Below are 26,622 nucleotides of genomic sequence, written 5' to 3'. Positions count from 1 at the left end.
TCGTTGTCAATAAAATTGTTGTGATTTGATATCATTTACGAGGTACCGTCATTTAAAGGTAACAGGCAACCGTCAAAAAAGTTTCAGTCAATATGTTTTTTAACTACTGGTATACAAAATAGTCTCTCTCTCTCTCTCTTTAGTCGGCAGCTCATGTCTGAGCGTCGTGGTCAGCAACGAAACATCTAGCGCGGATTCCGTTTTGTCTTTTGTCTATCTTATCTTAAATCTTTAAACGAGTAATTCTTGTATATATATATATATATATATATATATATATATATATATATATATATATATATATATATATATATATATATAATTGGAATCTCGGAATCGGCTCCAACGATTTTCATGAAATTTAGTATACAGACGGAATAAATGATAGAAAATAACAAAAAGGTGGTGTTTGAGAAGTCCCAATTCAAACTGAAAAATGTATCTTCCTGACATCTATCGGCGAATAATAATACTATTTTTTTCGCAATAAATTGCTTTAACGACACGACAAAACTAAAGCTATTCCAGCATATATAATCTATATTGTTCATATTTCATCATTTTATTTGGCACAAAAACATGGCAAAACAACGTTTGCCGGGTCAGCTAGTAAATAAATAAAATTCTTACCTGCCGAGCCACCACAGATGTATCAACACCATCGATCATTATATTTCCGTCAATAAAAGCAAATCTAAAAATGGCGGAGATGAGCGATGACTTCCCAGCTCCCGTGCGTCCCACAATGCCGACCTGTCAGTACCAGAACCATTGTAGTTTATAAATAAGAGTTCATGAACAAGACAATGTTATGCGTGTCATCACTATTATTAGAATGAAATTAAATAATTCATTATGACCTTTTTGGTCTGAGATTTCTTTATCTGTTTCATGATTTGTCAATCTAGGTAAGTAACATGTCAACTTTAGACCTTAGACCAGTGATTCCCAAAGTGGTCTACATAGACCCCTACGAGTCTATGGCAACCTGCAAGGGGTCTACGTCAGCGGAAAAAAAATTGGGGGTCCATGAAATGAAAATGGGGGTTCACAATAGTGGATCTATTATATAGTAGTTACTTACATCATAGTATATTATAATATCAAAACATATTATTTCTAAAAGTACCTATGAAATAAAAAAAATAATATATATGTTTATAATTTGTGTAAGTGACGTCGTCGACTTTTCGGGTCTAAGACATGTCGGTTTCCTCACGATGTTTTCCTTCACCGTTCGAGCAAATGTTCAAAGCGCACATAGAAAGAAAGTCCATTGGAAAGCCCGGGATCGAACCTACGACCTCAGGTATGAGAGTCGCACGCTGAAACCACTAGGCCAACACTGCTCTGTAGTAGTAAATTATTACTCGTCATAAAATTATTATAATTGTCTACAAACCTTCCAGCCACTTTCAACGACAATATTTAAGTATTTCAAAACTGGTGCCTCATCAGGTGCGTATCTCATGTTCACGTTTTGGAACACAATTCTTCCTTGGGACGGCCATGTTGGAGATTCAGGGATTTCTGTAAGAGACAGGGACGCTGTATCTTATCTATCTTTAAACGAGCAATTCTTGTATATATATAGATATAATTGGAATCTCGGAATCAGCTCCAACGATTTACATGAAATTTAGTATACTGGGGGTTTCGGGGGCGATAAACCGATCTAGCTAGGAATCATTTCTAGAAAATGTTATTTTATTTGTGTTTTATCAACATAAACATAAACTTAGTTTTTTTGTAAGATCGAAAATTATTATTCATATTTCATAATTTTGTTAGTATGTAATTCGTACTGAAATATAATTTCCAAAAAACATCACGGTCATCCAGGTACCTTCTATTTATATACACATACAAATAATTATTACGCCTCATTTATTTCTTAAAACATCTATGTTTACAAATACACAAAATTATGCAGTATTAATTATTATTAATATTAGTTTCTTATATTGTCCAATTGGCTCCATCTCTCTCTATCTTAAGCATATTTCTCTACCAACTTTAAGGTCATCAGGTCACCGTGCAAAGGGGCACCTCTATTTCTTTTACCTACCGCCCCTTTCCTCCCAGGTACTCTCTTAGCCCATCTGCCATTGTTCTTGCGAGCCCATGCCATTCGCCCGCTCGCCCAATTCCACGTATGATTTTTGAAATGGTGGTGTATCAAAAACTTTTGTTTTTTTCTGTTCTTATTCCTTTACATTTAGTATAGTACGTTCCATTCTACGTGGACAAGTAGTTATAATATTATAAATACAGAATATGATGAAAAAAGAATACATTTTTTCATTTCTTTTTTTTTTCATTTTTTCCTTTTTGATTTTCATTATAATTATTTTATTTGTTTTCTTAATAATAAATGTTATGTTAGTTACAATCGTTTACATAATTTACTTTCCTATATTTAATTTTAAATAAATATTATAAATTTCCTATGAGACAGCAACAACCCTAAATATAGTTTCAGTTTAGATTGTTATAATCAAATAAATAAAGTTAATCCGACAGTTTGATAAAAATTTAAGTCCTAATGATATATCTGTTTCAACACATCTTCATATCTTTTAAAATCAGGTTAATATATGACACACACGTTTTGTATATGTATTTGCTGTTTACATTTTCGTGTTCATTATTATTATTATTTTTAGTTGTACTCATACTTTTTTTTTAAATCTGATAAACTATTTAAGGACCTATATAATCTGTGTATATTTTTTGAGATCAGTGTTTGTCTATAACCTCCAGCGTGCGATTCGTATCTTAGCGAGGTCATAGGTTCGATCCCCGGCTGTGCAACAATGAACTTTCATTCGTGAGGAAACCGGCTTGCCTTAGACCCTCCTGTGACTGACACGTTGGGTCCTACGAGGCTACGACCTATTACATTGACATATTATGATCATTATACGGAAACAGAAATCTGAGGCTCAGAACTAAAACATTGTATACTTCTTGTATTTGCTTAAATAATTGTTTTAGAGACACGACACTTCTAGACAGTTATTATAAATGTATTAATAAGTTTCACCTGTATTGATTAGATATATTCAAGTATCCATTTAGCCTTCCAAACACATGTAGGCTCCCAGACAACATTCTTTATTATTTCATTATAATTATTGATTTCTGCAATCTATTTAAATAAACGTCTATAAAATTGTAGATTGGGGTAGGTTGGGTATACGTTTAAGATGATTACACACAAAAACGCGTCTTAGAAAATGTATCATACAAAACGTCAATTAACGTAACAAATCTAATCAAAATAAATGACAATTCTTAAAAGTAATAGAAATTATCTTTATTGCGGATTTTTATAATTAGTGTAACTAACTGTACCACTATCTTAGCAAATAAATTCAAGTCTTGAATATTGAGATTAAGAAAGCATGAAATTGTAAATTTATTTTCATTTAAGTCTAGAACATAAGCACAATTAGTAAATGTTTGCTTCAGTCAGATGCCAGAGGCAATAATTTAGCTTTGAGACAAGTATGAATAGCTTAATTTCATGTAATCTTGCTGCTTACTGACTTAAACACAGCTTTGTGTGTAACAGTCTTTAAGAGGCGTTATGTATTTTTTTTAATACAGTCAAACCCGTTTACGACATGGTTTAGAACAACATCGTTATATTGGCCAAAGTATCATAAGTTTAACACCAATTCTAATTAACTTAACTTTCCTATTATAACTACATTATGTTAATTTTTCTATTATGTGACATAATAAAATTAATGACATTTGCATGCCGATTTATAAATGGCGGATTGTGAGGATTATTATAATTAAAAAAAAATACGTTTATTTTGGAACATAAGATCATCATGGTATCACTTTTTCCACGTCATTAAATTCGAACCTGTTGGCATCCCTACTCATCAGCAAAGAAGACAGAGGGTGTTGGCCGAGAGAAAAAGCCGACAAATCATCAAACAATTCTACAATATTTAAAACAGATATAGCAAATGAATTAGAAGTAGCCTGCCCAGCACTAGTCCCAGGCCCTTTTATCAACTGATAATCATCACTAACTTTATAGTAAGCCTTTTTAAACAGCTTTTCTTTAATATTAATCTGTGTAATTGTACCACTATTTTAGCAAATAAACGATTTCATTTCATGTCAAAATCAAAGGCTGAATTCCATTGTTGAATGTCAAAAAAGTATCACAGCTGTAGCCTTTCCTTTACAGCACGCGAAACGTCAGTTAAATTTAATATTATGTTTAAATAATTATAATAATGCATAAGTTCAATCCGTTAAAAATGTGTTTTTTTTATATGTGTAAAAGTTATGTTAATAAAAGATAATACTATATGTACACAGTTTTTATTATTATTATAATTAGGGCGTGACATTATCGGTAAATAAATATTTCCTTATTACGTCAGTTAAATTTATCCTGTGATTCTAATTGGTATTGAAGTTGTGGATCACGTTGTGCGTTAATTAATTTAACTAACAGTTAATTAAAAGTTATCTCCGTAATCAAATAAAAGATCGCAATTTTAACTTAGAAATGCTTCAATAACAAATCAGTGGTGCTACCTTTTTAGGTACTTTTTAGGTAGATTAGGATTACCGTCTGTAATCTGAGACTATCTATCTGTTTCATGATTAGTCTAATAGGCAAGTAGGTGATCAGCCTCCTGTGCCTTTGTCTTTTTGGGTCTAAGAGCAAAAATTCAAAATTCGAGCGTAATCCTCCCTTAAAGGCCGGCTACATACACACTAAAAATTGGTGTCTATTGGCTGCGACGACCGTCTTTTTGGGCGTCCCGCAGGCGCGTTTGCGCCCCTATTATATAACAAAAAGACGATTTCCTCACGATTTTTTCCTTCATCGTTCGAGCGAGTGTTTTAGGTCAAGGCCTCACATTTCCGTATCTGTTTCACGTTTATTTGTCAATCTAATAGACCACCTACTTGAGGTGATCAGCCTCCTGTGCCTGACACACGCCATTGTCTTTTTGAGTCTAAGACGGCTTCCTCGCGAATTTTCCTTCTCCATTCGAGCGAGTGTTTTAGGTCAAGGCCTCACATTTCTGTATCTGTTTCACGAGTATTTGTCAATCTAATAGACCACCTACTTGAGGTGATCAGCATCCTGTGCCTGACACATGCCATTGCCTTTTTGGATCTAAGACGATTTTCTCGTGATTTATTTATTCACCGTTCGAGCGACTGTCAAATGCGCATATAGAAAGTCTATTGTTGCACAGCCGGGGATCGAACCAACGACCTTAGAGATGACAGTCGCACGTTGAAGCTTCTAGGCCAATACTGCTTTTACTTTAATAGTAATTTAAGATTTTTTTTTAGTATACAATGCTTAGTATACATTATGTTAATTTTTCTATTCAGTTTAAAACATATTTAAACGCTTACACTCTAAAGACTACTTTCTCTTACTTTTTTTATTCTCTTTATAAGTAGATCTACTAAACCCAGTTTAAACATTATTTTATCAAAGACTACTTTCTTTTATTAGAACAAACGAGTTCTCTATATAAGTAGATCTACTAAACCAATTTTTAAAATTATTTTACCACTAGAAAACCATGTTATTTGCGAGTGTAATACGGCGAGCTGAAATAGTATATTTCATTACAAATGCGGAAAGCCTGTCATTGCAAAAAATTCCGACAAATTGACAGACGGAACAAGTTGCAATGACGGTTCCGCACGTGTACTGAACAACTATTTTTAATACAGTTGCGAAATAAGCAATTTAATAAAACTATTTGCGTTTTTCTCTACTCTCCGCGCAATAAATTCGTCGTACGTAGATAAGTAGCGACTTTTTTACTTTTCCGATAAATGTTTTTCGAAGCATTTAGTGCAATTATACTGAGTTCGAGTAGTGTTGATTCAAATACAATAAAAAATATCAATCGTAAAATTTTTCGTCGTTAATTTCAATCGTAAAAGATTATAAGCAGAGAGTTTTTTTGTTTTCTTCACCCATTCTGGGTAGGCAAAGGGAACTTTGCCAACCATACAGCCTTCAGTAGAATTTTTTTATAGATATGAAATGAAATTTAATGAGATGAAATGAAAAGAGAACCAACCTAACTCATTATTGAATCCAATCATTAAATCTGATATTGAAACAATTTAGTAGCTTCTTTTCAGAAATATTTGCACGAATCATAAAACCTTCTATTTTTTTTTTAGTAAAAACTTTGTGGTTGGTTTTTTTTTTCTTTTTAATAGACATTGTTTGACAGTTGTGAAAGAGTACGCACGAGTGCGAAAAAGGTAAAAAATCCACGAGTGTGTAATAGCCCACATCCCGAACGCTATACGTCCCTGCAATACGCCACTTTTGGAGCAACTGAAAAAGTTCGTAGCCTGACACATAGATGGCGCCACTAGTATTAAACAGCAGCTGGTTCCACATAGTGTTGCACGGCAAAAACTGCGTTAAAACGCTCGTTCTAAACGTTGTGACACTCTCGAAGAAATATTGAATTATATCTATAAAAAAAGAGTGTGTGTACTTATGTACACGCGTAGAAGTAATACTTCTTTGGCGTATGGAAAAAAATAACTAAAATGCAGTAGTGACTAACGATAAACATTAAAATAATACACAAAAAGATTTTCTTTATAGAAATAAATTATTTGGAAATACTATCACCGTTGTATATGAAATTGATTTAAAAACACCAAAATAATATTTATTTATTCACTGTTAAATTGTACTGCTACGAAACACGTGTTCTAAATATAAAAATTCTAGAATATACAACTTGAACATAGTTATCGATTTCCATGCCACCTAGACCTAAGTTTACGATGTCGAATTTAGGTGTGGGTGCGCATCATAAAAATTCACTCTCATCATTTTTTTTTTTGGCGCCAAAAGAAGTATAACTTCAAAATTCTGTTTCTACGAACTTATCAGCCCAGCTGTTAATAATCTTCCGACTCCCAGAGCCATTGGGTTCCGACAGCCTCTTCACAGGATGTGTTCTACCTTGGATCTGCCACTAATGCCACTATTAATGTCCTGAGTCTGGTATTTTTCTTCTTTATTATACCTACTAGTTTGTCGTTCTCCTAATTGATAAATTTTGTGCTGTCATGTTTTTTTTTTGCTTTGTATTATATTTTTTAACAGTGAATTTTTTGTGGATATGTACAATATATTTATTTTCTGTTTTACTTTTATATTTTTACCGTATAGAGATGAATCTGTTAAACTGAATTAGTTTCCTTAATAAAAAAATACGAAAAATGAAAACCTTTCAGGGAAGTGGGATTTGCAAAGAAGAAAAATGTTTTCAAATGCTGTTTCAGTGCGAGATATAAGAGAGAGAAGTTGGAGTTTTATAACTTCTACAAATTGACAGCATATCAAATATTATATAAAAACAATTCCTCCCTTAAAGCTCAACTCAAATACTGAAATAAATATTTTGTTTCACTAATTTCTAGAATTATTCTATTGCCTGTTCTATAAAAAAAAAACTCACGTCCTTCGAAGAGGTTTGGCTCTGTATCAATTTTGGTGTATTCCAAGACTCGTTCCACGCTGGTGAGTTGGGCTAAGAACTCCACCAACATACGGGCTCCATGCTGCAACATAGCCGTCAGCATGTTGCTCTGGGTCACAGCCAGACCCACGCTGCCTACTGCTATTATACCACCTAGAAAGAAGACAATAGAATGAAGAGGATTCTAAGCAACGTCTCTATTGAGACCCAAGATTGTAGGGCACAAGATCCTATATCATCATGTCTATATTGTTATTTAGATTTAGGAATTTAAGTTTAATTTTTTAATGTTTGTATGTAGGTTAGTTGGTGTGGGTAATATTATGGAATTCTATCGCATTAGTTGTAACTGTTAAGGTAAGAAAAATTACTGGAAATAAATAAATAAATAAATAAATAAGTGTCAATAGACAGAAAAAAATACTAAAAATGCACTTTAAAATTTTACTAACTTTTTGGTAAATTGTGCTCAGACACAGGTTCATGAAAAGAGATAGATGATTTAGTATCTATTAACAATGTCACTTGAGGAAAGTTTAAAAAAATTTACTTCTTTAATTCTAAAATAATCTATAATATCCTGGACAGTAACGAAAGACCAGAAATATAAGCCGGTTATTTAAGTGATAAATCTAAATTACTATGAATTTTTAAACACGCCATAACGCTTTATATTTTTACTTTATATTTTTTTATAAACCAGATTCTTCGTACTTTTTAGCGATAAAACGGTGCGTTATTATCACTTTTTAATGATGACAAGAGAGATCTGAACTGACTGCTTTCAACAGACAGCTGACCATCAGTGTATATACTTTCCTTATGTGGAAGAATATCTGTCAAGAAATGAGCATAGCATTCTCTCAAAGACGTGTTGCCGACACGTCAAGGCCGGTGTCCATGGATAGTTACCACTTTATTTCTGACCTACTTGCTGTTTTACCTCCTGTCCTATATGATAAACAGTTCTAAATTTATTGATAATACTCTCAATAAATTTAGAACTGTTTCGGAAAAAAACACCTTTTGTATGGCAATTAAAGTTTGCAATAAATTACCGAAAGAATTAAAAGATCTTCCGACTAGAGTTTTTAAAAAGCGACTTAGTGCATTACTTTTGTAAAAATGTACGATTCACATTGTAATTTATACAAATTTAATAAAGTCTGACATATAATGTAAAATGTAAATTAAGATTCGATTAACCTTAACATTTTGTACCATATTGTTGCAATAAATAAATTATTATTATATCGATAGCAAATAATTTAAAGTAGTAAAAAAATATTCTTACCGAAATCCAGGTACAGGAAGACGAATATGATTACTGTCAGATAAATCTGACACATGGTGTCCAAGTAGAAGCCGAAAGTGCAGCCTCCGCCCAAGTAGCAGTTCCATGCTGATGTGTGTACGTCCTGAAATATATTTATTGAAGTGAAACTTCTTTAGAATCGTTGTGATTTCAAACCGGATGCAACGAAAAAGCGACAGTAAAAAGAGACAGAAACATTAATTCATATGATTTAACGTGGGAGAAAATGAGATAGATAAACTTCTTTCGAATCGTCGTGATTTCAAACCGGATGCAGCGGTAAAGAGAGACAGAAACATCAATTCATCATATGATTTAACGTGGGAGAAAATGAGATAGCAGGCATTATACAGCCTCTCTTTACTGCCGCTTTTTCATTTGATCGAATTTCAAACTTTCGATGTTTTAGTTTTTCCCAAATTAAAAATTTATATTAAACTTATAAATTAAAATTTATCATTAAAATATACTGTTTTAAAAGAACACACACATTTAGATAATGGAAAATGATTAATTTATATATGATTAATAATAAAAAAAATGTTTTTGAAGGTTTCACTTCTACCATGTGTGAATTGCACATATGTTTTATTTTTTTTTATTTAACACTTCGTTGCATTACATAAAAAGTTAAAAAAAAATATATTAAACATAAATTAATGAAAAGCAACTGGCGGCCTTATCGCTTTAGAGCGATTTCTTCCAGACAACCACTGTGAGTAAAGGAAAAAACCACTGGGAATACATTACATAAGGTAGGCAAGAAGTGCAAAAATACATATTACAGATAATAAAAATAGGAAAAAAATTGGTTGCCTGTAAAGTCGGTATACGGGCGAAAGTTTTACGTGACAACGACTTTGAGTGGTAAAATAGTTTTAATGTTTTTATGTCTGTCTCTCTCGCTCTTAGGCGGGCTAACCATGCCCGAGTGGAAGGGACGCGTGCCTCTCACTCGCTCTCATTGTGAGCGCATAACGTGAGCGGAGCGTAACGCAGTTTTTTGAAGTGTCACCCGGCAAACCAATTTATAAGACGTTGTCACGTCAAAAAAACATACTTAATAGAAACAAAAAGGTAAATAAAAAACAATAAAAAAAAAACACAAAAAGTAAACAGTGCACATGAATCATGATAATCTATACATGCTAATCAAGCGGTTTTCCTCTAGCAACGTTGCGTCATCGACCACTTCTTATGCCATACGTTTGCCGGTATTTTGAGAATTTGATTACTGATAAAAGAATAGCCGGTCGTTCTTGGTGTATACTAAAGACGTTCACGAATAATGATTAAAGGTCTTTTGTCTTTTGAAGCCATAGCAAAATCACTAGGCCATATCATAATCTAGACTGATACGATTGAAGTATTTAAATTATGCAAACTATTAAGCCAATTTATTTCTTTATTTTTTTTCTTTATGTACAAATGTTTCAGAGCGTCGAAGTTTGGCAGGATTTGGTAAATAAATAAACTTCTATTGAGCCTATCCACTTAAAATAAGGAAGCTTCTTTCTTCAGCTTCTTAAATGCCACTGAAGCTTAATGCTATAGGTCCGAAATATTAAAGCTTAGACGAGTAGCGTTTGAAGTATTTGGGCATCAATTTCTGGAGGGAGAATTGGGATATAATAAATTATAAAGATTTTCAAAATTATCATGTCTTCTTTTACCTGATGCCGGTCAAAGTCATCAATGAGTCGATTCTGTGCCCCAGCAGAACGGATAGTTGCAATTCCATTGAGAGATGATGTCACCATCGAAAAGACAGGGCTTTTTGCTAAAAAATACAATTACTTGTTGATGTGATTGGATTTTATGTGCTGGTAGAGGATAAATGTTTCATTCCATGTGTTAAGTTCCTCTTCCATACTACGATCTTGATTTCAGAACTATCAGTAAACTTACGGTTGTAAGTAGACATTTATTATCGTATAACTCTCATCCCTGAGGTCGTAGGTTCGAGCCCCCGCTAAGCACTTTCTACTGTCTATGCACATTTAAAACGCGCTCGAACGTTCAGGAAAACATCGCATTCGATGGCGATTGGCGATTTTTTGAGTCTTTTTGGGCGACCGGCTTGCCTCAAAGAGACTCAAAAAATCGCCGGCGTGTATCAGGGACGCTGACTGCTGCATCTACTTTCCTTTTAGATTGACAAGTGATCATGAAACAGATACAGACCGAAAAAAGAAAATTCTCCATCGTCAGCAATAAGACTTCTAGAATTATGTAAAATGTTTATGCTGAATAATAAAAATTAATAAAACTCACTTGTTCCCTCCAATCTCTTCACACCCTGTGCCGTCCGAAGATAAACTTTGACAAAGAGTACGAAAAGAATCATCAGAAAAGCGGAAGGTATCAGTGTCCAATACAGCGCTATGGCGTTTAGCACCAGAATAGCAATCAGTGTACTATATATTTGTAAAACATCCAGCAATGTCCGAGGTAATATCTCGTCCAAGGCCCCCATGTCTTTCGTAAATCGATTGAGGATACGACCTGGAAGAGAATTTCCGTTTACATGAGCTGTTTCCTCATCAATCACCAATTGTCTGAGTAAATGCTTGTACGGTGAAAGAACAGCATTACTCAGCCCCAGCTGACCAAAAAGAAAGCAGAAAAATACACAACATAAAGCAGGAAAGGTTAAGAATTGCTTATGGAGATGAGTTTTAAAAGATATTAGGCAGCCAATCGTATGAGTCGGGAAGTCGAGCAACAACTTAATGCTGGAGATACTACATAAATTAGCCTAAGAAGAATGGGCTATGAGAAGGATATTGCAGAAGGCATTAGAGGAGCGTAACATATAAGGACCTGAGAATTCGAATTAATTAAATTTCTGTCAAAAACATTGACCCTTTTCCGCACTCCTCTCCTGCTTCATTAAAAAAAATTAAAATAACTGTTAATGTCCTAACTCTTACATGAATATGCGTCGTTGTCATGTTTTGTTTTGTTTGTATCATATAGTTATATTAGTGAAAGCTATTGTGGATACATCCCATGTGTTTATTTTATGTTTTATTTTTAACTTTATTTTTATTACAAAGATGTATCTGTTTTGTTTCCAAATAAATATTTTTTTTAAATAAGAGGGAGTTTTGGGATTGATAAGAATTGAATAGAAGATGAAGGAGATGAGCTGAGCGTCTGAGTCAAATATAGGCACCCGAGATGAGCCGAGCTTCTACACATGGTCATATTAAGTATTAACTAAGAACAAATATAAAACGTATGCTGAAATTCTGTAGGCATTCCACCTTGTCACTACTTGTCATACACCTCTTCATATCAGAGGTGTGGGAGTTTAATATTATAGATCTTGGTATTTAAAATCGTCGTAATCTGTTTTTGATCGTAATATTGTATAAATAAATATGATTTGATTTATGAAGTAATGTTAATTAAAACTATCAGCAAATAAAGCGATTTTATTATATTATAAATTAAACCTTATGAACACGTATAAAAATTCTTAATTATTGTTTAATTATTTAAAAGCAGACGCAAACATTTCTTACGAGAATTTATTTTTAACCGAGGGTAGTTACAATAAACTATTAACTACCTACCTGGTCTCAGGAATTTCTGACTAAAATGATATAGAGAATTGTAAGCTTATACTCAGCCTATATAATTAGTAGTTTGAAACTAGTGTCTGGCTATGTGAATAAATTATGAACTAATACATATTAATCTTGCCCGCCATCCGCATTGCGCAAACTACTCGTAAACATTCAAGCTTTTAATTATCTCAATTATGTGACAAAATTAAGTATTTATTTGCTTTCACATAAGACCTTTTCTCATTTTAAAACAAAGCTGTCAGATTATATTCAATCAAAAGATTGAACCTAAAGAGGTTTTAACAAAAGGACGTGTGGCGAGCTCTTACTCGAATGTACCGATCATGATGCAGTATTTTGGAAGATGAAGATGGTTCTTTCTTCTTTGCTATTGAAGATATGTTTAAGCGATGTGCATTTTTTTCTTTGACCACGTTTGACCTATTTACTATGTTGGTGATTCGTGGAGTACATACAAATTATACGCACGGATAGTCTAGATAGGTAGATAGATCTAATGACATCAAAGGCAACATTTACCTATACACAATTATTTCTTAATACATAGTTTAATAGATGTTTTTTTTTATAGAATAGGGCAGGAGGCTCACCTGATGATAAGTGATACCGCCGCCTATGGACATTCTCAATGCCAGACAGCTCGTGAGTGCGTTGGCGGCCTTTTAAGAATTGTGGAACGGTGGACATCGAGGTGATAGGGGTGGAATTTCAATATAACCATTACCAATATTTTTTAAAACCTAAATTTATTAGAAACAAAATAAACTATCATTCACAATTAAAAACCCTGCAACGCACTCGCGAGCCCTCTGTGACTGTGAGTATCCGGAAATCCTTAAATTATCGCTGCTCTATAAAAACCCGTTTTATATGGGTTATGTGGTAACATTGTAAGTTCGTCCGTATGTACTTTTTAGCCAATTTCAAAATGGAAGAATTTATTAGTTCTACGAAGTTTATTTTATATATTTGATGCTGCTGTTAGGAGAAAAAAAATGGAGAGAAGAGAAAGACTTTTCTTACCCGAAGAGCTTGTATCGAAGAATCTCATGACACCCTTGATCATCGTGGAGAACATGAAATCATGGAGACGTTGAGAGGCTCTCGCGCAAAGGGAGGCAAAAGGCAACACTCGGAAGTTGGTAAAGAAGATGCAAGCGAATACTATACATCCGTGGATGATGAGGTACTGGCCCGTTGTGAATGGACCAACTTGGACATCTAAACCTGGATCTGGAAAACAAAAGGTATTATAACATTTTTATATTATGCCTAAAATAAAGGACTGTGTACTTATGTACACGCGTTAGAAGTAATAATTATTTAGAAAAAATAGCTTAAATACAGTAAGTGATAAACGATAAATTTTAAAATTAATCAAAAAGATTTTATTTAAATAAATAAATTTTAAGTAAATACTATCACCATATGAAATTGATTTAAAAACACCAAAATAATATTTATACATTCACACTGTTTAATTGTACTGTAACGAAACACGTGCTTTGAATATAAAAATACTAAACTAGACACCTGAACATAGTTATCGATTTCTATACCACCTAGACCTAACTTTACGATGTCGAATTTAGGTGTTGGTCGCGCATCATAAAAATTCACTCTCATCATTTTTCTCCATCGCGCCAAAAGAAGTAAGACTTCAAAAAATGAACCAATGGCTGATTAAAAGGTCTGGCTAGACTTTTTAAAGGTTAAAAACAAAATAGTTTTGACAAAAGTAATTTTAATTATTTATAATTACCTAATTCATTCCCTTGCATGTCTTCTTCATATGCTGCCATTTGATTGGACCTGAAATCATATTACATCAAAAGTTAAAGTACATTTAACGATTTCTTTGAATCATAGGAAGACTTGATGTTTCTTTTTTTTTTTAATTATACGTGTGTCCTAAATGTATGTCATAAGGGAATGAGTTTTTTGTGAATTCCCCAACTCTAGATTTGAAACTAAAGCGCACTTTAGAACGTCAAAAAAAATATACATTAAATTCTGTTAATTTTATATTTACTGCCAGTTCACAAATCAAAGGCGTATAACGGAAGAGAAGAATTATCAAACATAAAGTAAATACGAAACATTTAACACCTAATCATATGCAACTAGGTGTTATATATATGTACACTTATTAACGTTATACAGGTATGCAGCAACCCGTCCCGGCTGCACCAATGCATTTTCTAACATCAACATCACGTTATAATTTATTACAATAAGGAACTTGGTTAGGCACAGCAATGTTGTGGGAGGGCTCCACCATAGTTAATACATTTCTATTCTTACAAGATACATTATTTATTTGCATTAACTTCACATCGCGAAAAGGAGAATGTACTTAACATTATCAATAAACTTAACTTTTATAAAAGAAATTAAAGTCTATCGGTCAGATACTCTGTAACAGTGTAAACACTTCTTATATAATAACTTCCATAAAGATTTTTACCTTCTAATTTGACATGGTCTATGGTCGGTCGGTTATCAGTACTCATAACTTTTTGGTTGTTAAGTAGAGACTGACTTTTGACTTCTTTTGTAATATTTTAACTTGTTATCATTTATTTATTTATTTATTACATTATATTGTTGACATTCGTTCTTAAATACAAAATACAATGATTTTTAATACTATTCCCATTTAAGCTATGCCTTGGGCCAATCATTTATAGTACTTAGTACTGAATAACATTTGAAGTGATGTTCCCCGCGTTAATTTCAAACTTATGATCTAGGTAGTCGCCCACGCTATAAAAGCACCTTGCCTTTAAGAACCCAATCACCTTCCCGATAAATGGAAAAATGGAAAGCTAAAATAAATTTAAAAAGTTTGTTCCCTGATGCTGTGTTATTATATATAATGTTATTATGTAGAAAAATTTTCAAATAAATACCAAAAACTAATCCAATAGTCTGCCGCCGCTGCTGTTGCTGCTGCTGTGATGATGATGCCGATGGTGAATAGGATGTAGCATATGTTTCCGCCAGATCTAAAGTAGGCGCTGATGACCTCCCATCGTAGGTTCCCGGACTGTTTCTCTTCTGCTGTCATCTTCTGCGTTTCAAACTCTTCTAAGTCCTCGCTCTCTGTTGCCGATATTGCCCTTAGTAACTGCGGCTTCTCTTTCTCTTCGCCTTTCTGTATTAATAAATAAAAGATAATATTTTAAGTTCTGTTCTCGATACCTAATATGTAGTGTGTAGATACAGCTCTTTCTAAAATAGTATTTGGTTTTGCCTGTTAATGACAACGGATTATATAACTGGCTTCTTGACAATAAACTGGTGTCTCATCATCATCTCATATTCGGTGATGATTGAGCAATAGCTTCTCACCTTCCTCTCCAAGGAACTGGTGACCATATATACTATTTTCTATTTCCATACTTTTATCCAATTTCTTTTTCTTTGCTAGAAATCTAGAATCCACAAATTATTATTGATCTTAAAACACTTACCACAGACCCAGTGTCTTCCTTGCTTTCTTGAAGATTGGAGAGCATCATCGCAAACTCCTTCCCGGAGGACACCAGCTCATCGAATGTACCCATATTTTCAACTTGACCCTGGAGAAAAAGATTCATTGGTAAGTGGAAACAAAGTACTCTTACTGGATTTTATTTATTAAGTCTACAACATCATACATATTACTAAACCTACTGATAATTTTATAAAATCTTATATCTAATATGTATGACAATACATGTAAACATAAGTTATGCTAAAAAAAATACAAAATTAAAAACATAAACAAGATAAGATAATTACACAATAAAATAAAATAAAATTACAAAGAAGGTTGGAACTTAAAATAGAGAAAAAGAAAAATCATCAGCAAAACAGCGAATTACGTACGTAGCTAGTTAGCGTACCTACGGGTTTTAGAAAGGCACCCAACAATGCTTTTTTCTAAAACCGATAAGCACACTACCTCTCTCTCTACTCTTACTGGATTTTATTTAATACGTAGATGATCATCTTTCTGAACGACACATATCGATGACATGCGAAACCATGTAAGCATAAATCAAATACTTTTTGTTCGTATGGTGGAAATAATTTATAACCATTAATGGATTCAACTAAATTGAAAAAATTGGTGGATACGAACAAATTGGCCTCGTAAACTGTATTCACATTGAGATACTTGTGAATACTTTATTTTTAATATACCATGGTGCAATGATGATATCCCGAAACACCGGGAAACCTTGCATTAATAAGAAATTGCTCTTTTGTTCAGAGCAGTGTTTCCGGAGCATTGTGACATGCCCCACCTTAGCCTACCTCAAATTCTTATGCCCCCTATGTAACATACGTAATTTATATATAAAAAAGTGCGTACGTACAAAGTACACATGTCAGAAGTTAAACTTCGTTGTAAAATAATTATAACTAAGTTAAAAGCCCCAATAGATGATGTACCATAGGATCACTACATGTATTTGTATATCTATATTCATACTGTTTACGCACTTAACATAAATAAATAAAAATTTGCGTTGACTGCACAATACGTTATGCGACAGAATTGCACATGTAAAGTTCGAACAAGTTACTACTAAAAGAATACATCAACCAATAGCCTGTATTTTTTCTCGATCTCTCTTTCTCACTCTCTCTCAATCGCTCTCTCTCTTTTCTTCAAAAACGCTGCACATCTTCGTGACGTTTAATCCGTAAAAATTCTTTAAAAATTCCTCATGAGCCTAAAGAAGTTTCACTTTAAAAATATACGGAAATTGTTAACGCATTTAATTTTTTAATAAAGATTTTTAATTTAGTGTGATCCAGCTAAATTGAAACACTGGTATAGAGAGTAGCACTACTACGGAATCATCTTTTCTATCATGAAGAATTAGGTAAATAATACAAATTAAAGAAAAATATATATTCAAACATATAATATATATACTGCTGCTGCAATAATTGCAACAGTAGTATATAATAATAATCTAAATACAGTATTCCAGTTCCCTTGGAGCCATAATTGCCATGCAGGCCGATTAAGGCTTTTAGCGTTCGTGAATTCGTACGAAATAATATCCCAATAGTCAACACGGTCGAAATCTTTAAATAGTTAATGACACTGAGTACGACTGAGTTTGAATTATTTGTATTTATTGTTTTTTTTTATAATAATTATCTTTATTTCTTCTCTCACATATACATACATGGTTATAATGATTAAAACTAAGAATTGAAAGTGTATGTGAGAGACTGGTCTCTGTAACAGCAGACCTGAGTGACAGATAGTCAGCCACTCCGCCATCGGACCGAAACACAATATATATATATAGAAATAATAAATAGGTCATAAAAACATTGCGAACAGAGTTGTAAAATTAAATTTGGTGTGTGTGTGCGCATGCACTTGTGTGTATCTCTATGTGTATGTGTGTGCGTGTGTGTGTATGTGTGGGTGATTGGGTGTTTTACAGAGTAACAGATTTAGTCATACAAAATGTTTCAATAGATTTTGCAGATTTTTTTTTCAACAACTTCATTATAATCCGATAACAATATTAAGTCAGTGCTGGTACACTGATACAGCTATTCGTGCCGGTATAGGGCCTTAATGCTAGAGGGTTCGCATCAATAGAAACATAATACTATTAAAAAGGCTTACTATAAAGTTAGCGATTATCTAGTTGATAAAAGGGCCTGGGACTAGTGCTGGGCAGGCTAGTTCCAATTAATTTGCTTTATTAAATTTTAAGGTTAGTTATTAGGTATATTTTTATGTGTTAAATATACTGATTTGCTATATTTCTTTTAGATATTGTAGCATTGTTTGATAATTTGCTTTTTTTAAAAAGAGTACCGAGAGTTTTTTACGCCGGCTTTTTCTCTCGGCCAACACCCTCTGTCTTCTTTGCTGATGAGTAGGGATGCCAACAGGCTCGAATTTAATGACGTGGAATAAGTGATCTTATGTTCCAAAATAAACGTATTCTTTATTATATTAATAAGACAAATAAACCTTTTTACTTTGTTGTAGAAGAAAATGTATTCAAAGATTTATAGAGTTATTTTATTAGTATCACAATGGACGATATTGAAGTTAACCCATTTAAAATCCAATGTAAGACGATATTGTACGGACAGCAAATAAATCATTTTAAATGTAAATATTTGTTAACAAAGTCAGAGGCTGATTTTTAGCCATGTCTTCAGAATAATATCGTAATATTATCTGTATTTATTTCCCCGGAGTTGATATCGACGACACACAAAATCAGCAGTTTGTGAACACACACTAGATGATGAACAATAGTAGGTTAGAACACACACAAGTCTAGCCTAACACATGTCGACGTTTTGGGGAAGCAAGGTGCCTTAGACCCAATGATTGAATGAAAATTGAATTCCTGACGTTTTCCGTCACCGTTCGAGCATTGTTTTAATTCTAAACGGTTTATAACCTTGTTATATACTTAACTAGTGACCCGCCCCAGCTTCGCATGGGTGCAATGCTGATGAAAAGCAGGTTTTTATTATGTATTGTTATTTCCGTCGCTGGAAAGCTCCGATAATATACGCGTTCGATCGCTGCTAAATAAGCTGTAATGGGCTGTATAGATCTATATTAAATGAACAATGTATTCAAGGTATTTAATTGGTTAAGGATTAATGCTGTATTGGTTAAAATTGCTTCGAAAATTAGCCATTATTAGTCGTAAAAAGTAAATGAAAAAAATTATCCATAAGAAATATACCATCACGGACTTTTCTGTAGACCTTTTCAATGTGTACAATACTTTGTACATTATTTTGATAAAACTCGTAGGGTTCAGCCTGCGTTTGCAATGTAAGCGGAAAAAATGTAATTATTTACGACATCACATTAGAAACCTCAAAAATAACAGTACTTCTCCACAATTTAATGGATGTTATTATACATAGAAACCTTGAATCATTATATCTATTAAAAAAAACCGCATCAAAATCCGTTGCGTAGTTTCAAAGATTTAAGCATACAAAGGGACATAGGGACAGAGAAACCGACTTTGTTTTATACTATGTAGTGATATTATGCATTTCTCTAGTGACATAAAAAAAACACTTGCTGACCGTACCGAACAATAATAACTGCAGTAATAATTTTGCGGTTTTCCGTTGTGGCTTCATCTCTTTAAAATAAATTAATATTCCAATACTAGTTTTCTGATCCCGATTTGTTTGACTTCTAGAAAAATTATTAAATATATAGAAATTGGCTGAGTCTCTAAACTATTACTGACATCCACCAGCCAAAATAACCAATTGCACAGATCCCCATCATGCAGGACTTCTCCGACACTATCGACATATTAATATGTTCGCAGAGAGAATTCACATTAGCGATAAAGTGTATTGTGCGATACTGTGTGTTTTTACCAATTCTTAAAAGGCCGGCAACGCACTCGCGAGCCCTCTGGCATTGAGAGTGTCCATGGGCGGTATCACTTAACATCAGGTGAGCCTCCTGCCCGTTTGCCCCCTGTTCTATATAAAAAAAGTAGATTATGTGTTTAATTTTATATATGTATTTTATTATATTTTATTTAATATTTCTAGACATAATCGTATTGGCATAGTCTGTAAGGATAATGAAGGTATTTCTGTAATAAATAAATAAACCCGATGAGAAATTAATATTACAATCTAATTTTTATAGTTAGCAAACAACAGAGCCATTGATACCCATTTATAGTGGGTGCCTTGGAGGGTGTAATATACTCATAATTTAAAGAATTTAAGGTCGAATCTCTCATAGAAGACTCCCATCAGGAGTCGTTTCCACAGTTCGCTAGTTCGCAAAAGAAGGTGTCTTGTGAAGAGGACAGCATAAGACAGTCATTATAATCGGATGAAATTTCGAATGAATACAACTCGTACGCTGATGAAACGAGGTAGATCAACCCAAGCAACTCTTTTCAAAACCTTTGATCTTGGTCACAGACAATCTGTTTCTTAAAGGCTTTTTCAAACTACAATTTGGTAATAAGAGGTATACGTTTCCTTGTTGTATAAGCAATTGTTAAATGCGTGTTATTTAAAATTCGTCCAAAACTAGGTTAACAGCCTTATTTCATATATCTAATTGAAATATGGGGTAAGTACGATAAATAAGAACAGTTATAAAGATATATATAATTTTATAATATTATATAAGAAATAAAGTTCTTTCTCAAAAAATAATATTTCTAATATTCATAGGCAGCCAGCCATTCGCGAACCACTACGCCTTTGTTGCGGTGAGTGATTTTATTACAATTCCATTACAGAAATCTTCCAATAGCGATCCTCTTTGTATCAATTTGTTGTGCAAAAGAGATAAGAATTTCTGACATCATCTCATTTATTACATACGACCTCAATCGATATTGAAACTAATGTTTTATTACCTTTATTAACTTTGATAACGTATAAACGATTCGTTATCAGTTAGTGATAACAATCGTATATCCACTCTATGTACATGTTTGTATTTGCTATATGCTAAAATTATTATATTTGAATAAATCTAAACATTGGAGCCAATGCGGAAAACAGCGGCTTTAATAGAAGATAATGTTTCTGTGTAATGATTCAAACAATGTCCTGGATTGTTCATATGACTGAATCGCTGATATAATCCCAAATTCATTAAGAAAAATAATTATTTTACTAAATGAATTTGAAACAAATAAATACAAGTACATCCAAAGCTAAGTCTAACACCGGTTTAACTATAAGAGAATGTTTCTATGTATTGGTTGACCCAAATACCTTGAGACAAATAAATAAATAAAAATTCCCGAGCCGATCCCGAGATATATATATATATATATATATATATATATATATATATATATACAAGAATTGCTCGTTTAAAGATATAACACAAACCTCATTCAGCACAATGATGTAGTCCGCCGCCTTCAGGAAGTGCACTTGATGAGTGACTAATATTCGTGTCTTTCCCTTCAAATATCCATTTATACAGCCTTCGAAAAGCTGCCTACCAACATTTGCGTCCACCGCAGACAGGGGATCATCTAACAAGTATATATCTGCCTGTAATTTGAATTTAAATAAACAATCAATATTATATTAAAATAGCATTTGAGTTCGAGTTAATCCATACTCAGAGTTGCAAATTAAGTTGATGACTACAAGTTTTTTTTTAAATCATCGGTTAACTAATTGGCTATTTAATTTAGTAAATGATTTTTTATTTTATTTATTGAAATATTAGTCATTAGGGAGCAATGCAGCCTGATCGCTAACAAGCGATTTCGTTTTGCCAGTACTTGTACTAAGAAAATACCAAGAAATACTAAGGGCAAAGTGCAAGAAGTACATAACCATTTGAACAAAACTAAAATTAAAAATGACACTGAAACATTATAGAAGTACAAAACTTAATTTAAAATAAAATATAGAAACATACATTAACATATTTAAAATTACTAAATTACCTCTGAATTAACAACTTCTTAGACGACGAGAAAAAACTGTCTAGAATCTCTAATTTTGCTGTTTGTGTTATGTACAATTAAAAATAAAGAACTCTAGGTCAGATTAAAAACTGCTAAATAACAGTGTATTGATTAAGGTGTGAAATTAATTTATACATTTTGCATACTGCAGCGTCGAAATAGAAAACATCGTTATTTACTTCGCGCTTAAGAACACATTGCTTTAGAAGTATTATAATATTACCTCCAATTTAAGTGTAATTCAATATTAATATAATAGAACGAAAACAAATGAAATGAGAAAAACAAGATGGAGAATGTTTTTACTAGAAAAAAACCAATTACATCTCTATAGACGGAGCGGGCCAAATTGATTCTGGCCCGTTGCCCTCCCGACATCGAAACCCCCCTCTCCCCCACGAGTGTTTGATCGCCATACGGGAATTGTTTGAAATCCTTCTCCAGAGCGCATACTTTGCATACCTATAATAAATTTAATATTTATATATGTGAAAACTGATTCTACTATATTTATACCTATACAAGAGAATTAGTCCAGTCATTTAAGCTTAAATTAGGTAAGAATCTCTGAATTCGAGATACCCAGCTGTAAGTCTGTAAATATTTGTATATTGACAACCTGAAAGTTGTCTCAAAACCTACATATAGGTTAGAAGGGTAGAATTATTAAATGAAAACTACTTTACAGAAAATTACGTAAACAAAACTCACGAGCATTACTAAACACGTAGAAAATTAAAAAAAAACGAATTTCTATCACCCAAATACAATATTGTATATGGGAGAAAAACAATAGACTATATTATTCCAAATTTAGTAAACAAAACAGCTACATTATTTACTAATGAAAAAATAATTCTAACCTTAAAATATAATAAATAAAATATTAAAAGGTGTCCCTTTATTTACTAAATATAATATCAAATTTAAATTCAAAATTATCACATAAATCAAACAATTATAAATTATGCATAACAAAAATCAGACATCGTCATTTAATTCAAATCCGAATATTAGAACATCCTGTATTCGAATGAGATCGAATGAGAATTCTCGTCAAGAGCAGTTTTCTTGCATTTTTTAAACTACTTTTTTTTTATAGAACAGGAGGCAAACGGGCAGTAGGTTCACCTGATGTTAAGTGATACCGCCCATGGACACTCTTGATACTAGAGGGCTCGCGAATGCATACTATAACATAAATGAAAAATCGATTACTGAGAGTCCGCTATTTTAAATCGGCAAAAGAAATTAATTCTTCGATACGAAGCATCGATAATAATTTATGTAAAATTTATTGAAACTATGCAGATTGCTTGATCTTTGAAGATCGGATTCATTAAAATTCAAAAGGAATAATATTTCGATTTAATACTGCGCCCCAAACATGATACTAGCATCTAGTACTGTCTTTTATAAAAATAATAAATCAGTGGCGCTACAACCTCTTTAGGTCTTGGCCTCAGATTTTTGAATCTGCTTCATGTCATTTTTAAATCTAATAGGCAAGTAGGTCGGCCTCCAGTGCCTGACACACGTCGTCGACTTTTTTGGGTCTTAGACATGTCGGTTTCCTCACGATGTTTTTCTTCACCGTTCGAGCAAATGTTAAAAGCGCACATAGAAAGTCCATTAGTGCACAGCCGGGGATCGAACCTACGACCTCAGGTATGAGAGTCGCACGCTGAAGCCACTAGGCCAACACTGCTCTCATTGTCTTTTATTAACATAAGTTTTACACATTTAAAGATAACACTTTTTTAACGGACTTCAGTCACCATGACCACAAACGGTCCAACAGGCGCCAAGACGCCAACAGGTTCGAATTTAATGACGTGGAATAAGAGATACAATGATGATCTTATGTTCCAAAAGAAACGAATTTTCTTTTCATTCATCACATTACATACTTTTACTAAAAAACTCAAACAATATCTTGTTAAGCTGTCCTATACTGATACAGAAAACAGTCTTAGGGCCTGTTTCACAATGTCCGGATAAGTTCCAAATAAGCTATTTGTTACTTATTGGTATGATAAATAGTATTTTTGCGTTTCACGACTGTCAGATAGCGCTATACGTCATGAAATTTGAAGTATCTTATTTGGAACTTTTATCATTCGAATAATTTATGTGTTGCATAGCTATTTGGCACTTTATCCATACATTGTGAAACAGGCCCTTATTGTACAAAAATAGTATAGATATAAGTGTGTTATGTAGAATTAATTAAGCAATACTGTTTAGATGTAAAAGGAAGAGACTGGCTGCCCACAACACAGGGAATCCTAGTGTGGCGGCCAGTGCACTCTACTTTATAGAAACATTAATGTATTTTGTGTCTAAAAAAGTTCTTTCTTTCTTTCTTTCTTTTCTTCTTCTTTTCACGCTGTAAAGCACGCGAAACGTCGGAAAATTCATAATTATGTTAAAAATTTATAAGTTTATAATACATATAAATTTTTAACATAATTATAAATTTTATTTTTATTTATAATTTAAGTTTATAATACATAGCTAAAATCCGTTGATAAAGTGTTTTATTTATATGCACTGTATGATATATGTGCGAAGATTATACCTTTAGTTTCACATAAAAAATATTTTTATGTGCTTTTTATTTATACTATATATGTGCCTATATCTTTAGTATAATGTATATTATACAAAATATATGCTACGTATAGTTTTTACATTAAGTTTAATAACATCAGATAACCCAATTTCATTAAATGAAATGAAACGAGAACTAACTATACAGTTTATAAAAAAAGATTTTACGACACTCATTGGGTATAGTTGATTTCATAAGAAATTTCTGAACGTTTAAAAAGTAAACAATCGTATGATTATTCATAATTTGTTATGATTTCTTCACATGTATATTAAATTTCCGGTCCCAATCATAGGTATTTTTTGAAGTGAATCTTTTTTATCGGCGTTGAAAAAAAAACACCGTCACATTTTTCGGTTACGCGCCATCTTTTTCTTGTACTTACCACGGTTGATTCGAAGTCATTAATAACTAAATTTTAGTAGTAATAAGGTAAAATGAAAGAATTGTATTAATGTTTACGTATATAATAATAGCCTTTTGATAAATTTTATCTAATTTAACTTTAAACCAATTTCTGTAAAGTTGCATATAGTAGATCATTTTTCGAATAATAAGGTTTTAAATAAATTTCACTTTGTGTACACGGTGTTAAATCTATCAAATGTTTCTCTGTTTGTATGAGAAAATTATATGTTTCACTAAATCTTGAGTAAAAGTTTCGATATTTTTTTTTATTTTTTTTACGGACATATGAAATAGGTTAGTCAACATCACAGGAGAACGAAGAGCTGGCAGCTACCTCGCACAAAGAATTAGTCTAGCTATTCAAAAGAACGCTGCCAGTATCTTCGGTACCTTGCCTAAAGGGACTCCTTAATAATATATTTTAATTATTAAACTTTAAGGTTAGTTTTTAGGTATATTAGAATTAACTACAACTAGTTTATAAAAATTTAAACATAATATTTAAATAATTGAAACCATTGATACACAATAATAAACGCTCATCGAAAGAGAGATCGCATGGATAATACATACCCTCTTATATTTATCTGCGTTGTAAGGCAATCCAAACAGAATATTCTCTCGTACAGAACTCGGGAACAGCCAAGCCTCCTGACAGGCGTACGAAATGTTTCCATACACTGATACATTCCCACTTGCCGCTGGCAATTCTTTTAATAGCAGCTGCAAGATGGAGGACTGAAAATAAAACAATTGAAGTTAATATTTTGTTTGGTGTTTGGTAATGACATATTATGATATTATACAAAAAATAAATGTATAATGTATTCCATCTGTGGCTATATTCTCAGTGTATTTGTTTGCTATTATATTATTTATGTTAGCTGTAGGAGTATAAAATAAATAAATAACACAATTTTATAATTAAACTACTATTGCAAACCGCTAGCGACTGCAGTATTTCCTACGACAACTCGAGTCTCGAGGCATTGTGTCCATGGGCGGTATCAAACAACATGGAATTTTTCGATTCTCGAATATTATTTTTTGTTTAAAAAGGGATACGCATCTTTATTAAAAGTCCATAGGCTCTTTTATCTCTGCCTTTTAATAAATTTAAGAAATGTGCTAAAGAATAGCTGTGTAAAAAGAATATAGATATATAAAGTTAGCGATTTTCTAGTTGTCAAAAGGGCCTGAGTAGTGCTGGGCAGGCGACTTCTAATTCAGTCCTTTCTGATGATTTGCTTTTTTAAACGAGTACCGAGAGTTTTTTACGCCGGCTTTTTCTCTCTGCCTACACCCTCTGTCTTCTTTTCCGATGAGTTGGGATGCCTACAGGTTCAAATTTAATACGTGTAATAAGTCTATGTCTATCCTATGTGCCATAATAAACAAATTTTATTTTTAATTTATAATAACGTTACATAAATGAAAAGTCGATTCGACTGCAAGCAAAAGTGCCTACTTTTTGAAATCGAAAAAAGAAATTAATTCTGCCGTCGACATGGTATTTGACCCCAGTTTCCTCAAGATGTTATCCTTCTCCGCATGAGCGATTTGACCCTTAGGAAACCAATCCACATCCTCACAGATAAGAGTCGCACGCAATCATATCTTTATAAAACCAAACAAAAATTTAAATAATTGTTAATCCAATTGTAATGTTCATCGTTGCACT

The 26,622-nt window shown here is 32.7% G+C and overlaps 1 protein-coding gene across 1 annotated transcript in view; it reads right to left on the bottom strand.

Annotated features, from left to right (window-relative positions):
- The window catches only part of LOC110993961 (ATP-binding cassette sub-family C member 4-like), a 56,793-nt gene that overhangs the window by 2,474 nt on the left and 27,697 nt on the right, over positions 1 to 26,622 (bottom strand). Inside the window, exons 10-22 of the mRNA XM_045633565.1 lie at positions 25,515 to 25,679; positions 22,244 to 22,381; positions 21,327 to 21,494; positions 15,911 to 16,018; positions 15,347 to 15,591; positions 14,197 to 14,246; positions 13,458 to 13,667; positions 11,113 to 11,343; positions 10,512 to 10,618; positions 8,818 to 8,941; positions 7,503 to 7,676; positions 1,403 to 1,530; positions 631 to 753 (exon numbers count right to left, since the gene is read on the bottom strand). Of these exons, the coding sequence (XP_045489521.1) occupies positions 631 to 753; positions 1,403 to 1,530; positions 7,503 to 7,676; positions 8,818 to 8,941; positions 10,512 to 10,618; positions 11,113 to 11,343; positions 13,458 to 13,667; positions 14,197 to 14,246; positions 15,347 to 15,591; positions 15,911 to 16,018; positions 21,327 to 21,494; positions 22,244 to 22,381; positions 25,515 to 25,679 (1,971 nt within the window). The remainder of the gene's footprint in view (positions 1 to 630; positions 754 to 1,402; positions 1,531 to 7,502; positions 7,677 to 8,817; positions 8,942 to 10,511; positions 10,619 to 11,112; positions 11,344 to 13,457; positions 13,668 to 14,196; positions 14,247 to 15,346; positions 15,592 to 15,910; positions 16,019 to 21,326; positions 21,495 to 22,243; positions 22,382 to 25,514; positions 25,680 to 26,622) is intronic.

The sequence above is a fragment of the Pieris rapae genome, chromosome 23 (assembly GCF_905147795.1).
Source record: "Pieris rapae chromosome 23, ilPieRapa1.1, whole genome shotgun sequence".
Taxonomy (NCBI): Eukaryota; Metazoa; Arthropoda; class Insecta; order Lepidoptera; family Pieridae; genus Pieris; species Pieris rapae.
The sequence above is the reverse complement of the archived record's forward strand: the minus strand, read 5'-3'. Positions and strand labels throughout refer to the sequence as shown.